The sequence below is a fragment of the Euleptes europaea genome, chromosome 11 (assembly GCF_029931775.1).
Source record: "Euleptes europaea isolate rEulEur1 chromosome 11, rEulEur1.hap1, whole genome shotgun sequence".
NCBI lineage: Eukaryota > Metazoa > Chordata > Lepidosauria > Squamata > Sphaerodactylidae > Euleptes > Euleptes europaea.
The window spans coordinates 74,592,199-74,616,988 of NC_079322.1; the positions used below are offsets into that span (position 1 = coordinate 74,592,199).

The 24,790-nt window shown below is 48.2% G+C and overlaps 1 protein-coding gene across 1 annotated transcript in view; it reads left to right on the forward strand.

The window, feature by feature from the left end:
- Positions 1–24,790, forward strand: part of MINDY4 (MINDY lysine 48 deubiquitinase 4) — a 74,188-nt gene that overhangs the window by 8,991 nt on the left and 40,407 nt on the right. The window contains exons 4-9 of the mRNA XM_056857137.1: positions 2,660–2,918; positions 6,101–6,540; positions 16,418–16,476; positions 17,863–17,972; positions 19,950–20,066; positions 22,226–22,317. Coding sequence (XP_056713115.1) covers positions 2,660–2,918; positions 6,101–6,540; positions 16,418–16,476; positions 17,863–17,972; positions 19,950–20,066; positions 22,226–22,317 — 1,077 coding nt within the window. The remainder of the gene's footprint in view (positions 1–2,659; positions 2,919–6,100; positions 6,541–16,417; positions 16,477–17,862; positions 17,973–19,949; positions 20,067–22,225; positions 22,318–24,790) is intronic.

A 24,790-nucleotide genomic window follows, 5' to 3' on the forward strand; every position in this document is an offset into this window, starting at 1 on the left:
ATAACCTGCCTGGAGCCCCAGTGAGAAAGGAGGACTATAAAATAAAATAAAATGACTTGGATTGGGAATGCAAAAGCAAAGAGAACCTAAAACCAAATGATTGTTTAAAAATAGTCCCTGTAAGAAAAACGGACTGTAAATAACTTAAATAAAAGAAAAGGAAGAGAAACTAAAATCAAGCTGAGGTTTGAAAATAGTTTTGCACGGATTAATTTCAGAGTTTCTGTGACTTTTTACAGCCTGAAGCTTTAACAGTGAAACTGCTACCCGCCCTAAACACTTCTTTAAAAAAAAAAAAAACTTTGTTCTTAACTATGCGCAGCAAAACCCCTACAAAAGCAACCCAGATATAGCTTTATCTTAACAACCGCTCCCACCCCGCACAATTGCGTCTGCCCCGCCGCACGCTTCGTATTTATACCATTGCTCGAGCATGCGCAGTGCGCTCCTTTCGCGCGCGCTACAAGCCGAGCTCCTGTTCTCCCCCCCGCCCTCTCGCCGGACCGCTTCAAGGCAGCCAATCGGACGCGCGGGAGAAACGTTCCGTCTTGCCGGCTCATCTCTATGGTGAAGGAAATCTCTGAATGGGCCGAGGCGTCAGATTCGGGGCGTGGCTTCCCTTCTCTGCCCCGCCCCCCCGCCCAGTCCGCAGTGGGGACTGCGCGAGTGAGGGCGGCAGGCAGAAGTGCACCAGGGGAAGCTTCTCTCCTTCCCTCCCTCCGAGGGGCTGCGCGGTAGAGAGAAGCTCCCCCTGTTGGCAGGTGCTCCAGACCGACGCTCTCTGGAACTCGCCCAAACACAAAGCCTTCTTTAGATCTTTTTATTTATTCCTTTTGGGTTTTTTCCCCATGTGCAAGGCTGGTCCTCAGTGCCCTTTTCCCAATGGGAAAATTGCACTTCTTGCCATTTCTCCCTCTGTACATGTTCAGAGGGCAGCAGGAAAAGAGGAAGACCCAACAAGAGATGGATTGACTCAATAAAGGAAGCCACAGCCTTCAATTTGCAGGATCTGAGCAGGGCTGTCAAAGATAGGACATTCTGGAAGACTTTCATTCATAGGATCGCCATGAGTCGGAAGCAACTTGACGGCACTTAACGCACACACACACATGTTCAGAAACCCTCTAGTCGCCTAGCAGTAGGAAAGAGCAAGAGTCCAGTAGCACCTTAAAGACGAATAAAATTTCTAGCAGGGTTATGAGCTTTCGTGAGCCACAGCTCACTTTTTCAGATCTAGCTAGAATGGGGGTCCATCAAAGGGAGATTAGAAAGAGAGGCTGCTGAATTACAACTAATTGTGAAGCTCAAGACTACGCATTCTCCGGGATTGAATAGAGACCTGGGATTCATGTCTTACCAATGCTGATTTCTTCACGCCAACTACCCCTCCCTATATCACACGTGATCCAATCATGCCTGCTCATGTCAGTTACCTGGTATTGACATTTACGTGCTATTGCCATTGGGTGTCTAAATCACTGGTCCCTACTTAAGGATAGATGGACTCACATTCTAGCTGTTTCTGAAGAAGTGAGCCATGGCTCACAAATGCTCGTACCCTGCTAGAGGTTTTGTTAGTCTTTGAGGTGCTACTGGATTCTTGCTTTTTTCTACTGCTAATGACAGACTAACACATCTACCCATCGTGATCTAGTTGGCTAGGTTAATTTTTGCTCCGAAGTGGGGGAGGGCAGCAGGTTCGGGGGCTCTCGATTCAAACAAACTTGGCCTTCTGCCACAGAGGCTCCAACCACGTACACATACGCATCCCCCCTTTTCCATCTGCATTGCACTCTGCCCGTGCTCAAAGGCCCGCCTTTCCAAATGGAGCAGGCCAGCCAAAGCACAGGGGACCGAGAGGGAGAGCACTTGGGCTGGGCTGCATAACAGTCCCCTCCCTTTCCATCTGTGGTAGAATTGAGAGGGGGTGTTCTGCACATGCTCAGGGGCACCCTAATTTTTAAATGTACACGAATCCTGGTTGTGTGATGGCTGGACTCAATCTCCCCCTCCCACCCCGCAAATCTTGATTTCTTTTTACTTCCCCCTAATGATAGCCTCCAACGCCCAGGATTACCCCACCCCACCCCACCCTGCCAGTAATTCTTTGACAGCTTCTACATTTGTACTGACAGCTGTATGGAACCCCTAGTGGCAATCCCGGTGCCACCTTTGCTTGGGGTTTCAGCTGGGGTTGCCAACCTCCAGGTGGTAAGACCAGCAAAATATAAAATAGTACCCAACTGTTGGTGTGAACTTATATTCAAGACTCACAATGTATTTGTATATAAATATGAGTTCAATAGTAGCCGGTTCTCCAGATCAGAGTCCACTGCTCCAAACCACCGCTCTTAACCAGTACACCACGCTCTTAACCACTACAGTGCCCGTTCCCTAACATTGGGAGTGCTGGTTTTGAAATATTAAATTAATAGATTGGTTGATTTAAATTTATTTATTTAAAACGTTACTATGTTGCCTTTCCACCCAATTCAGGACCCCCAAAGTGGGGACCACAGTATATCAAAAAATAAACTCATCAGTATCGAAGGTGGGGTAACGTGCATATAAATTGGTTCAATAAATTGGATTAATTCATTGGCCAGTGATTACTTGTCACCTTCTTTCCTTTGCGCTCATCTCTGTGTGTTCTTTGCAGCTATGAAACCAACGAGGAGACGGCCGCCCCGGCCTCTCTTTCCCAGAGGCGTTGCGTGGAAAGCAAAACGGGCAAGACCGGGCAGGCGTTGGAAAGTTCACCAGCTGAGGAGGAGAGAGCGCTTCAAAATAGCAGAGGGGAGCTCAGAACTCCGGAGCTGTCTTCGGAGACCAGGACAGCCATGAGAGAGAAACTCCGGAACAAGCCCGGCCTCATCATCCGGGGCATGATGGCTGGTCCCACCGCCAGCTTTCAAGAGGTTCTTTGCTTTAGTCCTAAAGATGCGATCTCTTGCTATTTTTTAAAATATGCCTGTTTCTCTTGTAGGGTTGCCAGCCTCCAGGTGGGGCCTGGAGATCTAGAACTACACACACATGAACACATGAAGCTGCCTTATACTGAATCAGACCCCTGGTCCATTAAAGTCGGTATTGTCTACTCAGACCGGCAGCAGCTCTCCAAGGTCTCCGGCGGAGGTCTTTCACATCACCTACCTGCCTAGTCCCTTTAACTGGAGATGCCGGGGATTGAACCTGGGACCTTCTGCAGGCCAAGCAGATGCTCTATCACTGAGCCACAGACCCTCCCCTACTGCCACTGATGTCCAGACTATGGAGATCATTTCCCCTGGAGAAAATGGTGCCTTTGGAGGGTGGACTCTGGCGTTATGCCCCCTCTCCCCAAACCCCGCCCTCCCCAGGGTCCACCCCCAAATCTCCAGGAATTTCCCCACCTGGAGTTGGCAAGCCCACTCCCTAAAACGGGTTATTGAACCTCATGGCACGCAACACCTTCCTTTATTATTCATTATTTAAAACGTTTTTAGCCACCTTTCTCCCTTGAGGGACTCAAGGCCACTTACAATATTCAAGGCCGTTTGCAATATCATTTTCTTATGAGGAAAAGGTAGCATTTGGGGCTTTTCAGCTTAGAAAAAAATAGGATTTGAGGGGCATTTGCTATAGGTTCATAAAATTATGCATGGTGTGGGGAAACCTTTCCTCCTAAAATACTACAGCTCAGAACATTCTTGTGAAGTTTGTTGGGAAGTAGTTCCTCACACAATGCGTAATTTCCATGTGGAACTCACTGCCACAGGACGCAATGATGGTGTGTGGTTTAAATGGCTGAACAGGGCATCAGGCCAATTCATGGCAGATACCCAGATGGGTAAATGGAACCCTAGTGTTCTGAGATACTACAGGTATGGTATCCCTTATCTGGACATCCCATGTCCAGACTGATCCGAAAACCAGACCCTTCGAGCCGGCATGCAGGAAGATCCATGCCGTCTGCTTTCAATGTTTCCTCTCCCCTAAAAAAATAAATTACAACGTACACTGCATCTTAGGTGGTGACTGAAAGCCTGCCATTGTTAGTTTGTTGTTGCTCTTGTTTAACAGCTGAAAGAGGTATGCTGGTGAGATAGTTACACCTTTGCTTGCTGATGGTTCAATGTACACAAAATTATGAAAACTATTCTTTAAGATTACATTCAGGCTATGTGTATAAAGTGTATACAAAACATACGTGAATTTGGCTCCCATCCCCAAGATATCTCATTAGATTGATGAAAAAATCCCAAAAAAATCCAGCATGGTATAGTGGTGTAGTGGTTAAGAGTGGTGGACTGGAGCGGTGGACTCTGATCTGGAGAACCAGGTTTGATCCCCCGCTCTTCCACATAAGTGGCGGAGGCTAATCTGGTGAACTGGATTTGTTTCCCCACTCCTACACATGAAGCCAGCTGGGTGACCTTGGGCTAGTCAGTCACAGCTCTCTCAGTCCCACCTACCCTACAGGGTGTCTTGTTGCGGGGAGGGGAAGGGAAGGTGATTGTAAGCCGGTTTGATTCTTCCTTAAGTGGTAGAGAAAGTCGGCATATAAAAACCAACTCTTCTTCTTCTATAAGGAAAGATCCAAAATACGGACCACTTCTGGTCCCAAGCAGCCCGGATAAGGAATACACAACCTGTATATCTCTGAAGACCAGTTACTGGGGAGATTTTTAGCCTCTTCCTGTATTTGGGCCTTCTGAGGGGCATTTGATTGCCTCCTATGTGAAAGAGGATGCTGGACTAGATGGATACTTGGTCTGACCCATTAAGTCTTAGGTTCTTAATCCAGGACAAAACTCTTGAGGAATTCCACGGTCTCCCTAGAGCTCTGTTTAGGGTTGCCCTGTAAAAGAGGTAAACAGATTGGAGCATTACCAGAGACGGTTGAAGTGTTTTCTTCTTCTTTTTTGCCATCAAATCGCAGCTGATTTATGGCAACCCCGTGGGGTTTTCAATGCAAGAGATGCTCAGAGGTAGTTTGCCGTTATCTGCCTGTAAGTGGCAACCCCGGCCTGCCTTGGTGGTCTCCCATTCAAGTAGTAACCAGGGCTCACCCAGCTTAGCTTCTGAGATCTGACAAGGTTGGTGTAGCCTGGGGCGCCCAGGTTAGGGCTGAAGCATTACCAGACCCCTGATAGTAGTCTAAGGGAGTTTGGGAGGAGCTGTGGCTCAGTGGTAGAGCATCTGCTTGGCAAGCAGAAGGTCCCAGGTTCAATCCCCCAGCATCTCAAATTAAAGGGACTGGGCAAGTAGGTGATGTGAAAGACCTCCGCCTGAGACCCTGGAGAGCTGCTGCCGGTCTGAGTAGACAGTACTGACCTTGATGGACCAAGAGTCTGATTCAGTATAAGGCAGCTTTGTGTGTCCACAGTGTACACAGTCCTTGTCCATAACACATTTAATTAGTATTTTTGTTTCTTTGGTCATTTATACAGGGCTGTTTCCCTCGCAATCACATCGCCAACTGCTCCAGTGCTTCCTTTTGATTATGCGTGCCTTTCCCAACCGTCAGAAGTCACCTCCCTCTCCCCGCGTGTTTCCGCACATTTTGCCTGCGTTTTTTGGATTCTCACTAAAACAGCATCTGGAAAACACGGGCAAAACGCGTGGAAACACATGGGGAGAGTGAGGCGACTTTTGACAGTCGAGAAAGGCATGGATAATCAAAACGCAGCACCAGAGCAGTCGGTGGGGTGACCCTGAAGGAAACAGCCCTGCATAAACGGCCATTATCATCTGTGGTTAAACAGGTTCGGCAGGTTTCTGCTGTGCTTCCATTACTTCTTTTGACCAGGGGTAATATCAGAACAAAAGGAAAGTGTCTGTCTTGCTGTCCTTAAAACTGTTTCCACCGTAATGTTGGAAAAGCTGTCCTCTTTCCTGCGTAATTTGGCCACCGTAATTCAGCTCAAGTACCTCTGGCATCACAAACATAGATCCCGGTGAAAATCTTGTATTTCTTATGAACGTCAGAGGTACACTGGCTTTCCAGAATGGCTGCCGTACAAACCTCAATTTGGAAACCTTCAGGGTCTTTGCTTAATGTCAGCACGTACATTGGGCCTCTTGACCATACGTCTTCTTTCTGGACAACATCTTTTAGGATTCTTTGAAAAGAAGGCATCTGAAGCGACCCTCTGGAGTCAGTAATACAGCCCAGCTCCGAGAGGAAGACCATACAAAGAGCTCTTTTGGCGTGCCGAGCGATGATTTCCAAGAGACTAAAGGAACCGCCAGACAATCTGCGAGTCTCCTCGCTTTAGACTCTGCCAGTTCCCCAGACGTAGGGAAGGAGCATTCCTCCAAGATGTGGTTCAGCCCCCATGCAAGCCGAGTGGACGGGAAAGCCAGAAACTCCATCCACGACGAAAACGACCCGCTTGGCAGACCCCAAGATGAAGTCAGGAAATCCGCATCCAGCTGCGATATGGAGGCACACGAGAAAAGCTACTGGTTAACTGGTTTTCAGAAACCCCTGGGAGATGGAAGGGAGAGAAAAGAGAGCTCATCCAGAAAGAGTGATGGTCAGTTTTTGGACTGCAGGTAGGAACGTGACGGAGGCCTTGCGAGATAACGTTTATGCGGTATTTGCATGGAGCAGCTCATACGTCTCCGTCAATGTGGGTACTGCTTCCTGGCTAGAGATCTCAGTCCCTGCCCCAAGCTTACGATCTCAGCTATGAGTCTGGAGCAGGTTTTGGTGTTAAGTGGAGACAGAAAAGAACAGTGGTCTTCAGCCAGGAGTCGTGACCCTCACTGGGGGTACGCAGCCTCCCCTGCAGGGTCACAAGTAGGGTTTCCAGCCCCCCCCCCCAGTTGAGGTAGGGCATCCCTCAACCCCAGATTCTCTTACCACGTTACATACAGAGAGCTTACAGGCTGACTCTCCTGCACTAGAGCAACAAAAAAAGGTGGGGGGAAAGGGGAAAAAACCTCAACCAAATATGTCAAGAGAGCTTCAAAGGTTGAGCTACAAACTATTCATTATAACAAAATAATTACATTTGTTGCAAGGCGTACAGTATAAAATGGTTTTAAAAGACAGGGCCTAGAATGTGTGTGTGTGTTAAGTTCCTTCAAGTCGCTTCCGACACATGGTGACCCTATGATGAATCTCTGTCCTCCAAAACGTCCTATCCTTAACAGCCTTGCTCAGGTTTTGCAAATTGAGGGCCGTGGCTTCCTTTATAGAGTCAATCCATCTCTTGTTGGGCCTTCTTCTTTCCCTGCTGCCCTCAACTTTTCCTAGCATGACTGTCTTTTCTAGGGGCTCTTGCCTTCTCATAATGTGACCAAAGTACGACAGCCTCTGTTTAGTCACTTTAGCTTCTAGGGACAGATCAGGCTTGATTTGATCTATAACCCACTGATTCATTTTTTTGGGCAGTCCAGGGTATCCGTAACACTCTCCTCCAACACCACATTTCAAAGGAATCTACTTTCTTTCTATCAGCTTTATTCATTGTCCAGCTTTCACACCCATACATAGTAATAGGGAATACGATGGCATGAATTAACTTAAATTTGGTTGCCAGTGACACATCCTTACATTTAAGAATCTTGTCTAGCTCCTTCATGGCTTCCCATACAGCCTACATATAAAAATATCAATTATAAAATTCTTATACACAGTTGATACACAGTTTGGGGAGGGGCTGTGGCTCAGTGGTAGAGCATCTGCTTGGCATGCAGAAGGTAGCAGGTTCAATCCCCGCCATCTCCAGTTAAAGGGACTAGGGAAGTAGGTAATGTGAAAGACCCCTGCCTGAGACCCTGGAGAGCAGCTGCCGGTTTGAATAGACAATACTGACTTGGATCAAGGGTCTGATTCAGTATAAAGCAGCTTCATGTGTGTTCATGTGATATGCAATCAATGTACATGACCAATGCTAAACCAGATGCGTTTCGGCCTGAATGGGCCTTCCTCAGTGGTCATAAATACAGAAAGTTAAAAAACACATCCGGAGATAAATTTTATGAGATATTTTTATCTAATGTTTTGTGTGGCTTGATGCAAACTGTTAACCCTAATCGTGAGTCTCATAAGGTTTATTTCCCAATGTTTTTTTAACTTTCTGTATTTATGACCACTGAGGAAGGCCTTTTCAGGCCGAAATGCGTCTGGTCTCTCTGTATGTAACGTCCACCTTCATGTGAGTCCCCCCCCCCCCGCCGAAATTACGTCTCGCAAATGCCTTCATCTCTAATCCGAGATGCCCGCAGCGTGTCTGGAATATCAGCAGAGGGCTCTCTTTTAAAAGCGATCGGCCCCTCGCCGGTCAGTGCTGTGTTGTCTTGCAGTTTGCTTTTGCCCTGTATCAAACTGCAGGCGCTGGGGCCAAAATCCTCTGAGTAATGCGGAAAACACCAGAGATGGCTGACCTTTACGTAAAGGAGTCACTCTCTCTGAAGCTGGTTTCGGACACCTTCCTCAGAAGGAAAGGCTGAAACGCCGGGGCCTTCTTTCATCTTAAAAAAAGTGGGGCGGGGGTTGTTACAGAGTTCATAGAATTATGAGCCGGACCTAGTCTGGAAGAGCACCCTAAAAATCACATAAAACAACAAGAAGGAGAGTTGGTTTTTATATGCCAACTTTCTCTACCACTTAAGGGAGGCTCAAACCAGCTTACAATCACCTTCCCTTCCCCTCCCCACAACAGACACCCTGTGAGGTAGGTGGGGCTGAGAGAGTGTGAGTAGCCTATGGTCACCCAGCTGGCTTCATGTGGAGGAGTAGGGAAACCAACCCGGTTCACCAGCTTAGCCTCTGCTGCTCATGTGGAGGAGTGGGGAATCAAACCCGGTTCTCCAGATCAGAGTCCACTGCTCCAAACCACCGCTCTTAACCACTACACCACACTGGCTCTCAACATAAATAAATAATGGATGAGAGAGGATTTTCTCTCATGGTAATTGGGTGATTCGAGGAAACTGGATATCATTTTAGAGCAAAAAGGCCTTCTTTGGACAATACCGCAGTTTTGCAACGCCCAGATGTTGTAGCTTGGGAAAAAAGAAGTGTATGCAGACTAAAGGCCTGTCAACAGGAATGATGGCAGAAATGGAACCCCCAGCTGTAGGGGAAGTATATCTCAGAATTCCTAGTGATAGGTCAAGCTAACAAGCAGGGAAGGCTTTTGCCTTCAACTCTTGGTTTCAAAAGAGCATCTCTGTCGGAAACTGAACCTTGGAGTCGATGGAGGCATTGTGGCATAGTGGTTAGCGTATCGGGCCAGAATCTGGGAGACCCAGGTTCAAATTTCCACTCCAACGTGAAACACAGTAAATAATTTTGAACCAATTGCCAGGGTTGTTAGAGAGATTAACATAGGGAAGGGAGAACCACATAGGCTACCATGAGTTCCCAGAGAGACAGAGAGAAAGAGATTTCCCTTGCTGATAGTCCCTAGCATTAGTGTTTCTCAAGCCGATAGATAGATAGACAGACAGGCAGGCAGACAGACTGATCTTTCATTTTTTCCTATGAGCTACTAGTTTGTAACATAAGCAACCAGGGTCACAATTTGTATCTCACAAATTGGCCCCTATGGCCAAGTAGCATCTGACCCTTAATTTCTGGTGGGTCAGCGGCCGTTACTGCAGCCAGGGACCTTTTCTTCCCCCAACCCTTTCCATTACTGGAGCCAAGACATTCTTTTCTCATTCTTTTCATTCCCCGTTTTGTTTCAAACCTGTGGCTTGACATTTCCCAAAGCCTCTCCTGGCGATTCATCCGTCCCGGCCTTCTGGTTATTTTCTTCCTCTTTGCCTGCATCTGGGGAAGAGACAAAGCAGAGAATTGCAGGCCTGCTTGAAAATCTCTGAATAGGAACCATCAACCCTAAGAGAACAGGTTTTCAAACCCACCAGCGAAATCCAGATTCTAGCTTTTATGATGGGGGATAGTGAGAAGGATGAAGGCAAGGCACATGACAGATAAGTTGTGAGGCAGAGAGAACTATGACTAGCCCAAGGTTGCCCAGCAGGCTGCATGTGGGAGTGGGCCAGAGTGGGCTTGAGAAGGTGCAGAAAAGAGCAACCAAAAGGATCAGGGGACTAGAGAAACTGCCCTATGAGGAGCAGTTAAAACGCTTAGGGCTGTTTAGCCTGGAAAGAAGACGGTTAAGGGGAGACATGATAGAGGTCTATAAAATTATGCACGGTATGGAGAGAGTGGACAGGAAGAAGCTTTTCTCCCTCTCTCATAATACCAGAACGTGGGGTCATCTGCTGAAGCTGAAGGGTGAGAGATTCAAAACAGATAAAAGGAAGTATTTCTTCACACAACGCATAGTTAAACTGTGGAACTCCCTGCCCCAGGATGTGGTGATGGCTGCCAACTTGGAAGTCTTTAAGAGAGGAGTGGACATGTTCACAGAGGAGAGGGTTATCCATGGCTACTAGTCAAAATGAATACTAGTCATGATGCTTACCTATTCTCTCCAGGATCAGGCCTATTCTGTTAGGTGCTGTGAAACACAGGCAGGATGGTGCTGCTGCAGTTGTCTTGTTTGGGGGCTTCCTAGAGACACCTAGTTGGCCACTGTGTGAACAGACAGCTGGACTTGATGGGCCTTGGTCTGATCCGGCATGGCTTTTCTTATGTTCTTAACCCAGTTCTCCAGATTAGAATCCGCCACTCATGTAAAGGGGTGGGGAATTAAACATGGCTCTCCAGATTACAGTCCACTGTTCATGTGGAGGAGTGGGGAAACCAACCCGGTTCACCAGATGAGAGTCCGCTGCTCATGTGGAGGAGTGGGGAATCAAACCCGGCTCTCCAGATCAGAGTCCACCGCTCTCAACCACTACACCACGCTGGTGAAGGGTGTGTGTGTGTTGGGAGAAAGCATTTCCAAATCATTCATCCCGCCCACAATTCCTTGCAGTCTTGTATAAATAATAATTTAAAAATTAGTAGTAGCATCCGTACGTCCTTTTCCCAAGACCTGTGTCTGCCAGGCCAAACCCAAGGCTTGAATTCCAGTTTGGAAAAGAGAGAGGCTCTCCAGACAACAGAAGGGTCCCTCCCTTTCCCGGGGGCATAAAAGCAAAAAAGGAACTGTGGATGCACACGAATTTATGTCTTATAGGATGTGGGCTGTGCTTTCCACACAACGGTCTCTGTGGGAGCCATGTTTTCCACCCACTCACTCCACACACTTATGCTCACACACAAAAACAAACCGGGTTTTTAAAAACGCTCCCAGAGGTGTGGAGGCGGCGACAGCGAGAGTTTGCTTTTTGCTGGAATAAATTAATGCTAAAAAAATGCCGGATGAATTAATATCAAGTGGGTCCGTTGACGACACCCTGGGTGCTCAAACGAAACCAATGCGGCGGTTGTTCTTACATTTGCACCACGTCCTTCAGGGAACTCTGGGTGACTTACATGGTTCACCTGTCCTTCGTTATCTTTCCAGCAAGCCTGCATGAACACATGAAGCTGCCTTATACTGAGTCAGACCCTCGGTCCATAAAAGTCAGCATTGTCTACTCAGACCAGCAGCGGCTCTCCAGGGTCTCAAGCGGAGGTCTTTCACATCACCACCTTGCCTGGTCCCTTTAACTGGAGAGGCTGGGGATTGAACCTGGGACTTTCTGTGTGCCAAGCAGATGCTCTATCACTGAGCCACGGCCCCTCCCCAGAACATAAGTAAATCCATGAACACATGAAGCTGCCTTATACTGAATTAGACTCTCGGGTCATCAAAGTCAGTCTTGTCTACTCAGACCGGCAGCGGCTCTCCAGGGTCTCAGGCAGGGGTCTTTCACATCACCTACCTGCCTGGTCCCTTTAACTGGAGATGCCGGGGATTGAACCTGGGACCTTCTGCATGCCAAGCAGATGCTCCACCACTGAGCCACGGCCCCTCCCTAATGTGTGGCACCTCCACACATGCACTACTTTCCCTTTGTTGATCTAGCAGTCTCATTGACGAGGGTGATGCATCTTTTATCTTTTCCAGCTCACTCAGGAGTATATGCGCAGATCAATGTCCCTCTCCGTTTTAGAATCCACCGGTGGGAGGAAACATTCCCTCTTGGTCATCCTTTGGTGACTGGCCCCACCCACACGACGCTCATTTTGGTGGGGGGCGCCCACCGCCCTTTCTCCACCTCCCCAACGTGCCTGCAGGTTTCACTCCGTTGACCTAGGGCACTGGTTCCCAACCAGGGGTCCGTGGACCCCCAGGGGTCCGCGAGAACTAAATTAAGGTCCGCAAAACAAAGTTATAAACCCATAATAAATTAATATTTTCAATTAAAAGTTCTCTATTATAAATATATATATATTCAAATATTATTCTAAGTTTAATGTTTAACTAACAGTTATGATTAAAGTTTATTTTCAAATTCTCGGAATTTTTATTTTGAACCTTGGGGTCCCTGCACCGAACAAAAAAGTCCTAGTGGTCCATGGTCAAAAAAAGGTTGGGAACCACTGACCTAGGGGGATTTTTTGGAAGAGAGATGCGCTACTCTGCCATCGAGGAGGACCCGTGAAACTGACAACGCCAAGCCGCGTCTTCTCCTTCCACTCACCGTTTACGGTTTTTGAATCCGCCGCTGACCTTTTCCTCGTTTTATAAACTCTTCTGTTTATTTGTCTTGTATCGGAAATAGGAAGCTGTTGAGGAAGTATGCATTATTGTACAAACAGCGGGCCTTTCTCCCGGGGCCTCGCCATTCTCGGAAACACCGGGCCCTCGATGTCCCGAGATCAAAAGGGAAGGCTTGTCAGGCTATGGAGAACACCGCAGGGTTTCCTTACGATGAGACCTTTTTGCTTCCTGGGGCGTTTTCCTGATGTGATGGATTGCTTCCTTAGCATAGTACGCACCGCTTGTAGGGTTTTCTCCTTGCCCTCACCACGCGTGTAAGCAAGTAGGTTGAGAGATGGGAGTGATACGGTCCTGGAGATGGCTTGTAAAACCCCAAGCAAGGGTCTCCAGCTTGGTCCTTGTGGGCGCTGTGGTGCTCGGCGACACCTTTCCTGGAGCCCACTGAGTATTTTTAGAGAGTTGGCAGGGCCAGATGGGGCTTTTCCTGAGCAAGGCTTCTGTTCAATTGATGTATTATTTATTTTATTGACATTATTTATAGTCCTTTCTCTCTGGGACACAAGGTGGATTGCACAGAGTGAGTCAGTACAATCAACAGGATGGAGCATTCAATAAACAATGAAAGGCGGGTTAAAAAATGCTGGAAATAAATAAAATTCCTGCCCCTCCCTCCCTGTTTTTCCCTGGCTTCTGTTTTTTGGATGTATATATCCAATGAGTGAGCCCTGTGGCGCAGAGTTGGAAGCTGCAGTACTGCAGTCCAAGCTCTGCTCCCGACCTGTGTTCGATCTCGACAGAAGTTGGTTTCAGGTAGCCGGCTCAAGGTTGACTCAGCCTTCCATTCTTCCGAGGTCGGTAAAATGAGTACCCAGCTTGCTGGGGGTAAAGTGTAGACGACCGGGGAAGGCAATGGCAAACCACCCTGTAAACTGCCTAGTAAACTTACTGCCTAGTAAACGTCAGGATGTGACATCACCCCATGGGTCAGTAATGACTCGGTGCTTGCACAGGGGACTACCTTTACCTTTTACCTATATCCAATGAATCCTACAGGCAGACATCACTCCATGGGTCAGTAATGACTCGGTGCTTGCACAGGGGACTACCTTTACCTTTTACCTATATCCAATGAATCCTACAGGTAACCCTCCGGTAGCTTGAAATGTGGTATTGGTGGAGAGTTTTCAGATACCGTGGACTGCCAAAAAGACAAATCAGTGGGTTCTCGATAAAATCAACCCTGAACTCTCCCTAGAAGCTAAAATGACTAAACTGAGGCTATTGTACTTTGGTCACATTATGAGAAGACAGCAGTCACCAGAAAAGACAATAAGGCTGGGAAAAGTGGAAGGCAGCAGGAAAAGAGGAAGACCCAACCTGAGATGGATTGACTCTATAAAGGAAGCCACGGCTCTCAGTTTGCAAGATCTGAACAAGGCTATTAACAATAGGACATTTTGGAGGACATTAATACATAGGCTCACCATGAGTTCGAAGCGACTTGACGGCCCTTAACAGACAAACACAAACAGTTTACGGGTCACTGAAATTAGTCTTTCAATTCATGCATCCGTTTTTCGACAAAGCTGACCGTATTTCATAGAATCATAGAGTTGGAAGGGGCCGTACAGGCTCACCACCTCCCTAGGTAGCTCATTCCACTGTTGAACAACTCTAACTGTAATCGCCCCCCATATCACTGTAATCCATTTTTATTTCCTTTCAGCTCTTTCATTTCCATATTGTGACCGATCTTCTTCATCTCAGATGGTTGGCAGGATTCTGATGCTTTGACTCATTCCTAGCACGGATGATTCATTTTCCACCCCGAGCCTGTACATATATAGTCATTGTGCGGATTCCGCCACGTACTGTTGAATCCACTTCTGAAAGCTTTTTTTTTCTGGGATAGAAAATGAGAGGACGGCATTTTAGGTTCTTTTGGGATGGGCAACCTGCCTGCCCTCTGGGTGCCAAAAACCAACCTAGGAAAATCTGAAGTGTCATGCGGGTGTTCCTTTCTTTGCCCCCCTCCTTCTAAAAAAATAATAAAAGCCAAGAGAGGAAATGAAAGAGAGGTCTGCAGCAAGCAAGCCGTTCTTGAGGTAATGACACAATGCCTGTTGGTGTACTGGAAATTTGTGGAATCCCAGATCTGGGATAGCGCCCGTTAGAAGTTGTCCCCGTTAAGCTCGGGTTGGTATTTTCCCCAGATAATAAACTGATGCCTGGAACAGATCTGAGCTGCTATCCAGAAGATTGCTAAAGTCTGTTTGATGCAAGAAGCCACCTACAATACAAGGCTATACACAGAAGATCCTGAGGTTTTTTTTTTTAAGAACAGTTTACTAATTCATTTCCTGCTTTTCTTCCTTTGAGCTCACAGCAGAAAGTTCTAAGAAGGTCTCCTGTCCAAGCATGGGCCAAACCCAGACCTGCATAACTTCTATAAGCTTGCTTGGTTATGTAGGGTTGCTAACCTACAGGTGGTGGCTGGAGATCACGTGGAACTACTAATGGTCTCCAGACAACAGAATCATAGAACCAAAGAGTTGGAAGGGACCACCAGGGTCATCTAGTCCACCCCCCTGCACAATGCAGGAAATTCCAAACTACCTCCCCCTCCACACCCCCAGTGACCCCCTGCTCCATGCCCAGAAGATGGCCAAGGTGCCCTCCCTCATGATCTGCCTAAGGTCATAGAATCAGCATTGCTGACAGATGGCCATCTAGCCTCTTCTTAAAAACCGCCAGGGAAGGAGAGCTCACCATCTCCCGAGGAAGCCTGTTCCACTGAGGAACCGCCCTAACTGTTAGATCAGTTCCCCTGGAGCAAATAGCTCCTTTGGAAGGTGGACTGTATTTCATTGTACCCTGCTGAGGTCCCTCCCCTCCCCAACCCCAAACTCTCCAGGCTCTATCCCCCAAATCTCCAGGTATTTCCCAACCCAGATCTGGCAACACTGATTATGTGCCTTCCAGTCATACCCTAAAGATTTTCCAATGAATAGTATTTCCATTGACAGATAATATCAGGGAGTCAACATTTTGGTTCTGTTTGGGTTCTGCTGTGAGTTCAGTCGATCGGGCTTGGTCCCAGTCAGTAAAAAAATCTGCAATTGGCTCAGCAAACCTCTGGATTCAGTACAGCTGTGTCTGGCATTGGAAAGCTTAAATATGATTCACACCGTAACTATGAATTGCAAATCAGGGCGAGGCAAGTTAACAGGTCTAAATGGAACAAGAACTAGACCCCAAAAGTAGTACAAAGTCTGCATGAACAAACAGCCAGGGCTGAATTTGCAGGCGGGTATTGTTTTAAATTGCTCTCCAGTTACTTATTTAAACCAAGGGTCACGACTCAATAACAGTTTGAGAAAAAAAAGACAAATGTTGGGTGTTGTAAAACAGTTGTACATTGTAAATACAATCCACCAACACACTCTACTCAGCAAACATTGATATAAATCGGTCGGACCTTCTCTCATCCAGAAGGTCTGGTCTCCATCTGAGGGTATGTAGGTTTGTATTGGCCCGAGGAAGGGCCTTTTCTGTGGCAGCCCCATCTCTGTGGGACAGGCTGCTCGGTGAGGGGCTATATCATCTTTGTTGCTCTTTTGGCAAGCCTGCAAACCAGAACTGTCCAGCAGGGCTCTTCGTGATCTCTATAGTTTCCTTTTGGCTCGCTGATCCGTGTTTACGGCTGTTCTGAGTTTTAGGTGGCAATCTGATTTTTGTGCTTTGTTCTTATTGGGAACTTCTTTGAGCCGACTGGGGAAAGTGGTACAAAAACGTCTTCATTAAACTGACCGGTTCTTTTAGGTAACTCGTTGCTTAATTTGTTTTCCATCCAGAAAGACTCTGAAGTCCATTTCCAGTCAAGGCAGCTTGGGCGATGATGAATTAGAGTTAGGTATGTCGTCTTACACCCTTACCTGTTTTATGTTTTCTGCGCTGTTTTTTTGGGGGGGGGTTGATGTCCCTTCTCCGGGAAACCTCCGTGGAATGAGATTTCACGATCTCCTCGAACGGTTCCCCCCCTTCTTGGTATAGCTAAGGAATTTTCCCTAGCACTTGGCCTAAATGCGCTCACCTGGGAATTTAAACCAGCGGTCGTCAAACTTTTCAGACCCAGGGGCAAATTCTCCAGCGTTACACCCACTGTTTTTAGTATTGTATCGGTTAAGCTCCCCTAAACCGTACCTTCCATGAAGATAGTTTTAGAGGGTAGCCATGTCGGTCAAAAGTAGAACAGCTAGATTGGAGTCCAGTAGCACCTTGAAGTCCAACAAGTTTTTCAGGGTATAAACTTTTGAGAGTCAAAACTCCCATCGTCAGATAGGGACCTCCATTACTGCTTGTATCTGACAAAGGGAACATTGATTCTCGAAAGCTTATACCCCCAAAATCTTGCTGGCCTCTCAGGTGCTACTGGACTCCAATCTAGCTGCTTTACTAAACCTGCATGTCTAGATCTGTCCTTTCTTTTGCTTCTTTCCACAAGACTCTCTGGTCGTTTAGGCATGGGAGTTTTACCTGAGGTTTGTTGTTCGCTGGACCCACACTTTTCTATTTACCAGCAGTCTCCAAGCTCAAATCAGGATGTATCTGAATCCCCGCCCCTTGAAATGCTGCTTCGTAATTGGCTGTAGTGAGAAAAAAGTTACCTTCCTCCAAAACCCAATCGCCGCATACAAAATCATTTTAAGAACTTAAAACAAAAAAAAAAACCCCGGAGCGATCTGAAAAAGCCTTTCTTCTTCTGCTCAGAAAGAGCTCCCAGGAAGCATTTGAATGCCTCTGGACACGCTGCTTTGTCATTGGCTGTGAGCGAAACCAACCTTGGTTATCCCGCACTTTGCCTTATGCACGGTGATTTCACCCTGGCTGAGCTCAGGCAAGAGGGAAGAATCAGGTTAACAGAGGAAAGGGAAGGTCCAGGATTTATGAGGGCTGGCAGCGAGGTCATCTGTAATGGACGGAAAACTCATGCATAACTCCAAGAAACAACCGAGGGGTGTGTGTGAAAGTACCCTTGCATAAACGACCTCTGTCTTTTTCCTCCCCTGTCCTTTTGATCACCCTGCATCTAAGCACATTCTGAAAACTGAAGGACATTTAAGTTTTCTTAAGGGAGGGTGGCAATTTCTGCAGATTCTCTCCTCCCACTGTACACTCCCACCCTCGCGCACACAGACACACTTGGTTCATCTTGCTGAAACTGAGAAAACTGATGGCAGATTTTCAGTCACACGTGCTGGACACTGAATAGTCTGTTCTCCTTCTCCCCCACCTGTAGTTGATGTCGAGGACGAAGTGCCTGCCGTGGAGATTTGCAACATCCCGGATCCTTCGGCGCTGTTTGTGCTGCAAGTAAAATCGAAGCCCATTGACTTCTGCCTGGCCAGAGTAAGTGATGCGGTAGACGTCTCGTCCCAGTGACGTCCGGTGCAACCAATCCGGAGTAGAATCGTGGGATCATAGATTTGGAAGGTTCCATAGAGGCCATCTAGTCCAACCCCCTGCTCAACGCAGGATCAGCCTAGAGCATGCCTGACAAGAGTTCGTCCAGCCGCTGCTTGAAGACTGCCAGCAAGTAGATCCCATGCCCAAGTCTCCAGGGTCTTTGGATGGGATTTTTTGAGAGCTTTGCGGCCTCAGATGCAAAGCTTTAACTTTAAAGCAGGCAGAGCCCTGGAAAGATTATAACTTCCTTGATTCAGATCCATGCCCCCCCAACCCTAATCTCCCCTGCTTAGAATGATAAATTCAAGCTGGTCGGCATTTCCCCTTTTTCTGCAAACTCCAGATCTCCTGGAGACAGTAAGCACATTCTGTACTTTTCACAATGTTGTCTCCCCCCCCACATTAATTTACAAATTAACATTACCTGCTCATTTGGGGAGGGTCCTGAGCATCTAGCAACCTCCTGCAGAGTTTGTGGATGACCCCTGGGGGTTAGCAAACGTAGTGCAACGCCGTACAGCCCACCCTTCAAAGCAACCATTTTCTCCAGGGTGACTGATTTTTGCTGTCTGGAGATCAGTTGTCATTTCAGGCAGTCTCCAGGACCCACCTGGAGGTTGGCAACCCTAGCCTAATGCCACAGGGCCCACCCTCCAAAGCAGCAGTTTTTCTCCAGGGGAACTGATCTCAGCAGTCTGGAGATCAGTTGAAATTCTGGGCCCCACCTGGAGGTTGGCAACCCTGCTTCCCTGTTTGGCAACCGTTCAAAAAACACCACATGTGGCGCAACGGATAGGGTTGCCAGGTCCCTCTTCACCACCGGTGGGAAGTTTTTGGGGCAGAGCTTGAGGAGGGCGGGGTTTGGGGAGGGGAGTGGCTTCAATGCCATAGAGTCCAGTTGCCAAAGCGGCCATTTTCTCCAGGGGAACTGATCTCTATCGGCTGGAGATCAGTGGTCAAAACAGGAGATCTCCAGCTATTACCTGGAGGTTGGCAACCCTAGTGGAGCGGCTGATCGCCAGCTCTGCGCACCAGCGTTTAGAGAAGTCAAGCTAACGGCCTGCCATTTAAGAGTTGGAAAACCATTTATACCTGAGGCATTAAGGGAAAAAAATGCAAATTGAATTATAAATACCAATGAAAACAAACATTAGTCAGCCAAAGGGGCAGAACACGAGCCCCCTGGAAAGTGCACTTTGCAGCTTTATTGTGTTCCTGGCCTCTCCCGGAGCACCGGCGGTTTTCTGTTTGCCTTGCGATTAGGCCTTCCTGGAAATGATTTACGCTGCCTGGATCCCTCCACCCCCCAGCCAAAAACTCCCGTAGTGGCAGTGACACAGAACAGTTTACTCCAAGGGAACGTTGTTAGGGAAGGTAAAGCGGACTCCTCAGCTGAATAATCCAGCTACATACAGTATTTATAGAATCACAGGATCATAGAGTTGGAAGGGACCACCAGGATCATCTAGTCCAACCCCATGCACAATTCAGGAAATTCACCACTATCTCCCCAGCACACACCCCAGTGACCCCTACTCCATGCCGAGAAGATGGCTAAGATGCCCTCCCTCTCCTGATCTGCCTAAGGACATAGAATCAGCATTGCTGACAGATGGCCATCTAGCCTCTTCTTAAAAACCTCCAGGGAAGGAGAGCTTCCATCTTTGTTGCCCTTCTCTGGACACGTTCCAGCTTGTCTATTTCTTTCTTAAATTTAAATTTCTTAAATAAAACAGGGAATTAAAAATGTGGGCTGAGGCACTGTGCTACAGCGTTCCTCTTTTCTTCTTGGAAAGGGCTGTAAAAATAGATCTCTGTTCGCCTTCCTTTCATACACGGAGAGGGGGGTTTCTCTCCCCCCCCCGTCCCTTTTCACTCATTCTCCCCCCTCCCCCTTTCTGTTTCCTCTTTTTAATTAAGGACCTAAAAATCCTTCTGTTCGGCTCCAGCCTCGGCTGCTTCAGCGAGGAGTGGAAAATCCAGAGCTTCCTTTTCAGCGAAAGCCCAGAGCTCAAGTACGGCATCGTGCAAAAAAAGGTAACGTCAAAGTAAAGAAGAAGAAGAGTTGGTCTTTATACCCTGCTCTTCTCCACCTTTAAGGAGTCTCAAAGTGGCTGACAATCGCCTTCCCTTCCTCTCCCCACAACAAACACCTTGTGAGGTAGGTGGGGCTGAGAGAGTTCGGAGAGAACTGCGACTGACCCAAGGTCACCCAGTTGGCTTCAGGTAGAGGAGTGGGGAAACCAACCCGGTTCACCAAATTAGAGTCCACTGCTCCTAACTACTACACCACATAGAATCACAAAGTTGGAAGGGGCCATAGAGGCCATCTAGTCCAACCCCCTGCTCAATGCAGGATCAGCCTAGAGCATCCCTGACATAGTTTGTCCAGCTGCTGCTTGAAGACTGCCAGTAAGGGGGAGCCCACCACATCCCAAGGCAGATGATTCCGCTATCAAACAACTGTTACTGTAAAAAAATCCCCCCACCCCAATATCCAGCTGGTTCCTTTCCGCCCTCCATTTAAACCCATTATTGCGAGTCCTCTTCTCTGCTGCCAACAGAAACAGCTCCCTGCCCTCCTCTAAGTGACAGCCCTTCAGATACTTCAAGAGAGCAATCATGTCCGCCCTCAACCTCCTCTTCTCCAGACTGAACATTCCCAATTCCCTCAGCCTTTCCTCATAGGGCTTGGTCTCCAGGCCCCCTGATCATCCTCTTCGCTCTCCTCTGCACCTGCTCCATTCTGTTCCAAACTGGCTCAGTGTGAAGGAGGCCCTTGGCCTGATTCTGTGGGGCACAGTTCAGGGCCACAGCTCATTAGAATTAATGGGTTTTGCACAGGTAGACAGGGGAACGAACAAGAGTCGCACCCAATCACGGGGGGGAAACTACAGAGGTTGCACATGAGTAGGCAGGGCGCTTTCCCACTGGGTTGGGTCCAAGGCCACTAACAACATAAGAACATCAGAAGAGCCCTGCTGGACCAGACCACTTTTCTTCATGTTCAGAGGTAGTAACCCTTTGAACGCCAGCTGGAGGCAATGACAGGGGAGGCTTTGGCCTCTTTTGCCAGTTCCCTCTTCGCCACCGGTGGGAGGTTTTTGGGGCAGAGCCTGGGGAGGACAGGGTTTGGGAAGGGGAGGGACTTCAATGCCATAGAGTCCAATTGCCAAAGAGGCTATTTTCTCCAGGTGAGCTGATCTCTATCAGCTGGAGATTGGTTGTATTAGCAGGAGGTCTCCACCAAGTACCTGGAGGTTGGCAACCCTAGGCGCTAATCCCATGGTTCTTTTGGACTTTGCCTCCAGGCCCAACCAAGGAACCAGAATATAATGTAAGGAACTGGCAAGCCTAATGCAAGAACTATTTGGCCTTTTATGCAGGGGCGTTTCCCCGTGGTCACCCTGCTGACTTTTTTTTGCCAGAATCTGGAAAACGTGGGCAAAACCCCGGGGGAAAGCGAGAGGATCTCTGACATTCGCAAAATGCACACATAATCAAAAGGAAGACCCGAAGTAGTTGGCAGGGGCGCCTGCAGGGAAACGTCTCTGTATAAAAGGCCTATGTATGCATTTTTATCCCACCCTTATCCCACCCTTTCAACCTAAGATGCCGGGGACTGAACCTGGGACCTTCTGCATGACAAGCAGATTTTCTGCCACCGAGCCACGCCACTCCCGTTACCCACAACACTTTTTGCAGATGTCTTCCAGGAATTGTCCCAGCCAGGGCTCCAGAGTGAAACCCAAAGCCCCCTTCCTCTAACATAACCCCTCTGAAATTGGCCGAACCTCTAAATAAATCCACGCAGGGTCATCGCTATGGGCCTTCAGACCCGCTGTAGAAAATCGCGCCCTTCGTGACATTTGCTCGGGTAACTTGGTCGCCAGGAAATTGGGCTGATGTTTTCTTCCTTGACGGCGGAACAAAAGCAACGGCGTCCGTCCCTCGTGATGTTATCATGGCCTGCACACACTGTGGGGTTTTCAGGAAAATGGGAAGAGATGCAAACCACACTTTCAGTTATGAATACAGCACTGGGAATGCATATAATCTTATGGTCGAAGCAGAGAAGAAAGAAACGGGGTCTGGGGAATTGGGATCTGGGATATGGGGCTCTCTTGAATGCCAAAGGCCAGCCTCAAACAACCCCTCCTGTTTTCCTTTCTCCTTCTCGTGACGCCGCTGTGTAGGGGGGACCGTGCGGGGTGTTGGCCGCTGTCCAGGGCGGTGTCCTGCGGCATCTTATCTTCGGAGACAGTGGCAGGAACAGCAGCGATCCATGGTAAGTCGGCACGTCCCTGAGCATTTTCCATTCCAAACTGGATGACAATCCCCTCTATTGTTGTGAGGGGGGAAAGGGGGCCTTTCTGGCCTGGCCCGATAGAGGAAGAGAAAGCCTCGGCGGATGCGCTCACGTTGACTGAGGCGAATGGAAGCCAGAGGTTGTTGGCAGCTGTGTGGGTCCCACACTCAAATCGAGAAACCAATCAGAACACAGTTCTCATAATACTGTTGTGTGTGTGTTTTGCCATCAAGTCGCAGTTGACTTATGGCAACTCCAAAGGGGTTTCAAGGCAAGAGAAGTTCTGAGGTAGTATGCCATTGCCTGCCTTTGCAGGGCAACCCTGGACTTCCTTGGTGGTCTCCCATCCAAGTACGAACCAAGGCCAACCCTGCTTAGCTTCCGAGATTTGATGAGATCAGGCTAGCCTGAGCCATTCTGGTCAAAGCAAGAGATGTTCAGAGGTGGTTTGCCAGTGCCTTCCTCTGCATAGCAACCTTGGTATTCCTTGGTGGTTTCCAATCCAAGTACGAACCAGGGAGAACCCTGCTTAGCTTCCGAGATCTGATGAGATCAGGCTAGCCTGGGCCATCCTGGTCAAGGCAAGAGATATTCAGAGGTGGTTTGCCAGTGCTTTCCTCTGCATAGCAACCATGCTATTTTTTGGTGGTCTCCCATCCAAGAACGAACCAGGGACAACCCTCCTTAGCTTCCGAGATATGATGAGATCAGGCTAGCCTGAGCCATCTTGGTCAAAGCAAGAGATGTTCAGAGGTGGTTTGCCAGTGCCTTCCTCTGCATAACAACCTTGGTATTCCTTGGTGGTCTCCCATCCAAGTACAAACCAGGGAGAACCCTGCTTAGCTTCCGAGATTTGACGGGATCAGGCTAGCTTGAGCCATCCAGGTCAGGGCAGACAAACAGAGGTGATTTTCTGTTGCCTTCCTCTGCATAGCAACCCTGGACTTCCTTGGTGGTCTCCCATCCAAGTACGAACCAGGGCCGACCCTGCTTAGCTTCTGAGATCTGACAAGATCAGGCTAGCCTGAGCTATCCAGGTCAGAGCCTCCATCTCCTTACTTTTTGGAACTCCTTATCCCATTTGTAGTTTCTCTGTTATTTTCCGGCTCCTGAAGTCCCAGCCTGGCATCTCTGAACAGATGAGAAAGAGCTGCGGGCGGTACGGGGACCTTAAGCTTGCCTTCTTCTGTTGGCGCGCCCAAAAGTTCCACTTCCCTTCAGAGCCAGAGGCAGAAGGTTCGGACCGCCCAAGGTCCCAAAGGCAGATGAGGAACGCCAGAGTTTCTTCTTTCATGTCTGGCTTTTGATTTGATGTTTAGCCCTTTTAATCATCAGATCTTTTCACACCAGCAGTGGGAACCTTTCGAGGCCTTCCATCTCAGGCTGAAGTTGCTATTGTCTGAGATTCCAATGGCACCTTCAAATTCAGGAAAAAAGGGCCTTTGATTTTGTTTCAATAGTTACACCCCAATCAGAGAGCCAGCGTGGTGAATCGGGTTCAGTTCCCCACTCCTTCACATGAAGCCTGCTGGGTGACCTTAGGCCAGTCACAGTTCTCTCCGCTCTCAGCCCCACCTACCTCACAAGGTGTCTGTTGTAGGGAGAGGAAGGGGAGGTGATTGTAAGCCAGTTTGATTCTTCTTAAAAAGTAGAGAAAGTCAGCATATAAAAACCAACTCTTATTATTATTATTATTCTGGTAGATAGATCAATTATAATAGTCGTTTGACAGTGGAATTGGCTACCTAGGGAGGTGGAGGTGGTGAGCGCCCCCTCACTGGCAGTCTTTAAGCAGAGGCTGGACAAGCACCTGTCAGGGATGCTCTAGGCTGATCCTGCATTAAGCAGGGGGTTGGACTAGGTGGCCTCTATGGCTCCTTCCAACTCCATGATTCTGTGATTCTACATTCAAGTCCAGTGGCACCTTGAGAGACCAACATGTTTTTCAGATACAAGTAGGAATGGAGATCCCTGAGTCTTTATATCCCAGTCAGAGGGTGGGAGGGGTGTTTCAAAGACTGGACTCAGGATGCAATGATTGTTTCAGAGTGTAGCTGTGCTGGTCTGCAGTAGAAGAGCTGGATTTGAGTCCAGTGGCACCTTGAGAGACCAACAAGATTTTCAGGGTCTGAGTTTTGGAGTCAGAGCTCTGCTTGTCGGGTACAGGGAGGGTAGAAGTTGCATCTGCCTCCCCTCCTGTTGCATCAGGGAACATAAAGCTCCAGTGCAGCTTTCTGGCAAACCTGGTGAAAAGCCCATTCTGCCTCGGTTGTCCTTTAGTGCGTAGCTCGCCACCTTTTGAGAATCCTGACCTCTCGGAAAACAGGACAGGTCCAGAGAGGCGTCCGAAACAAAGTTCAGCCAAAGGTTCTTCTCTCCCCCTTTCCCCGTCCTCCCCTGTCGAAGGCGTCAGACTTTTTGTGCCTGGCTCATTTCGTCAGAGAAGATAAAC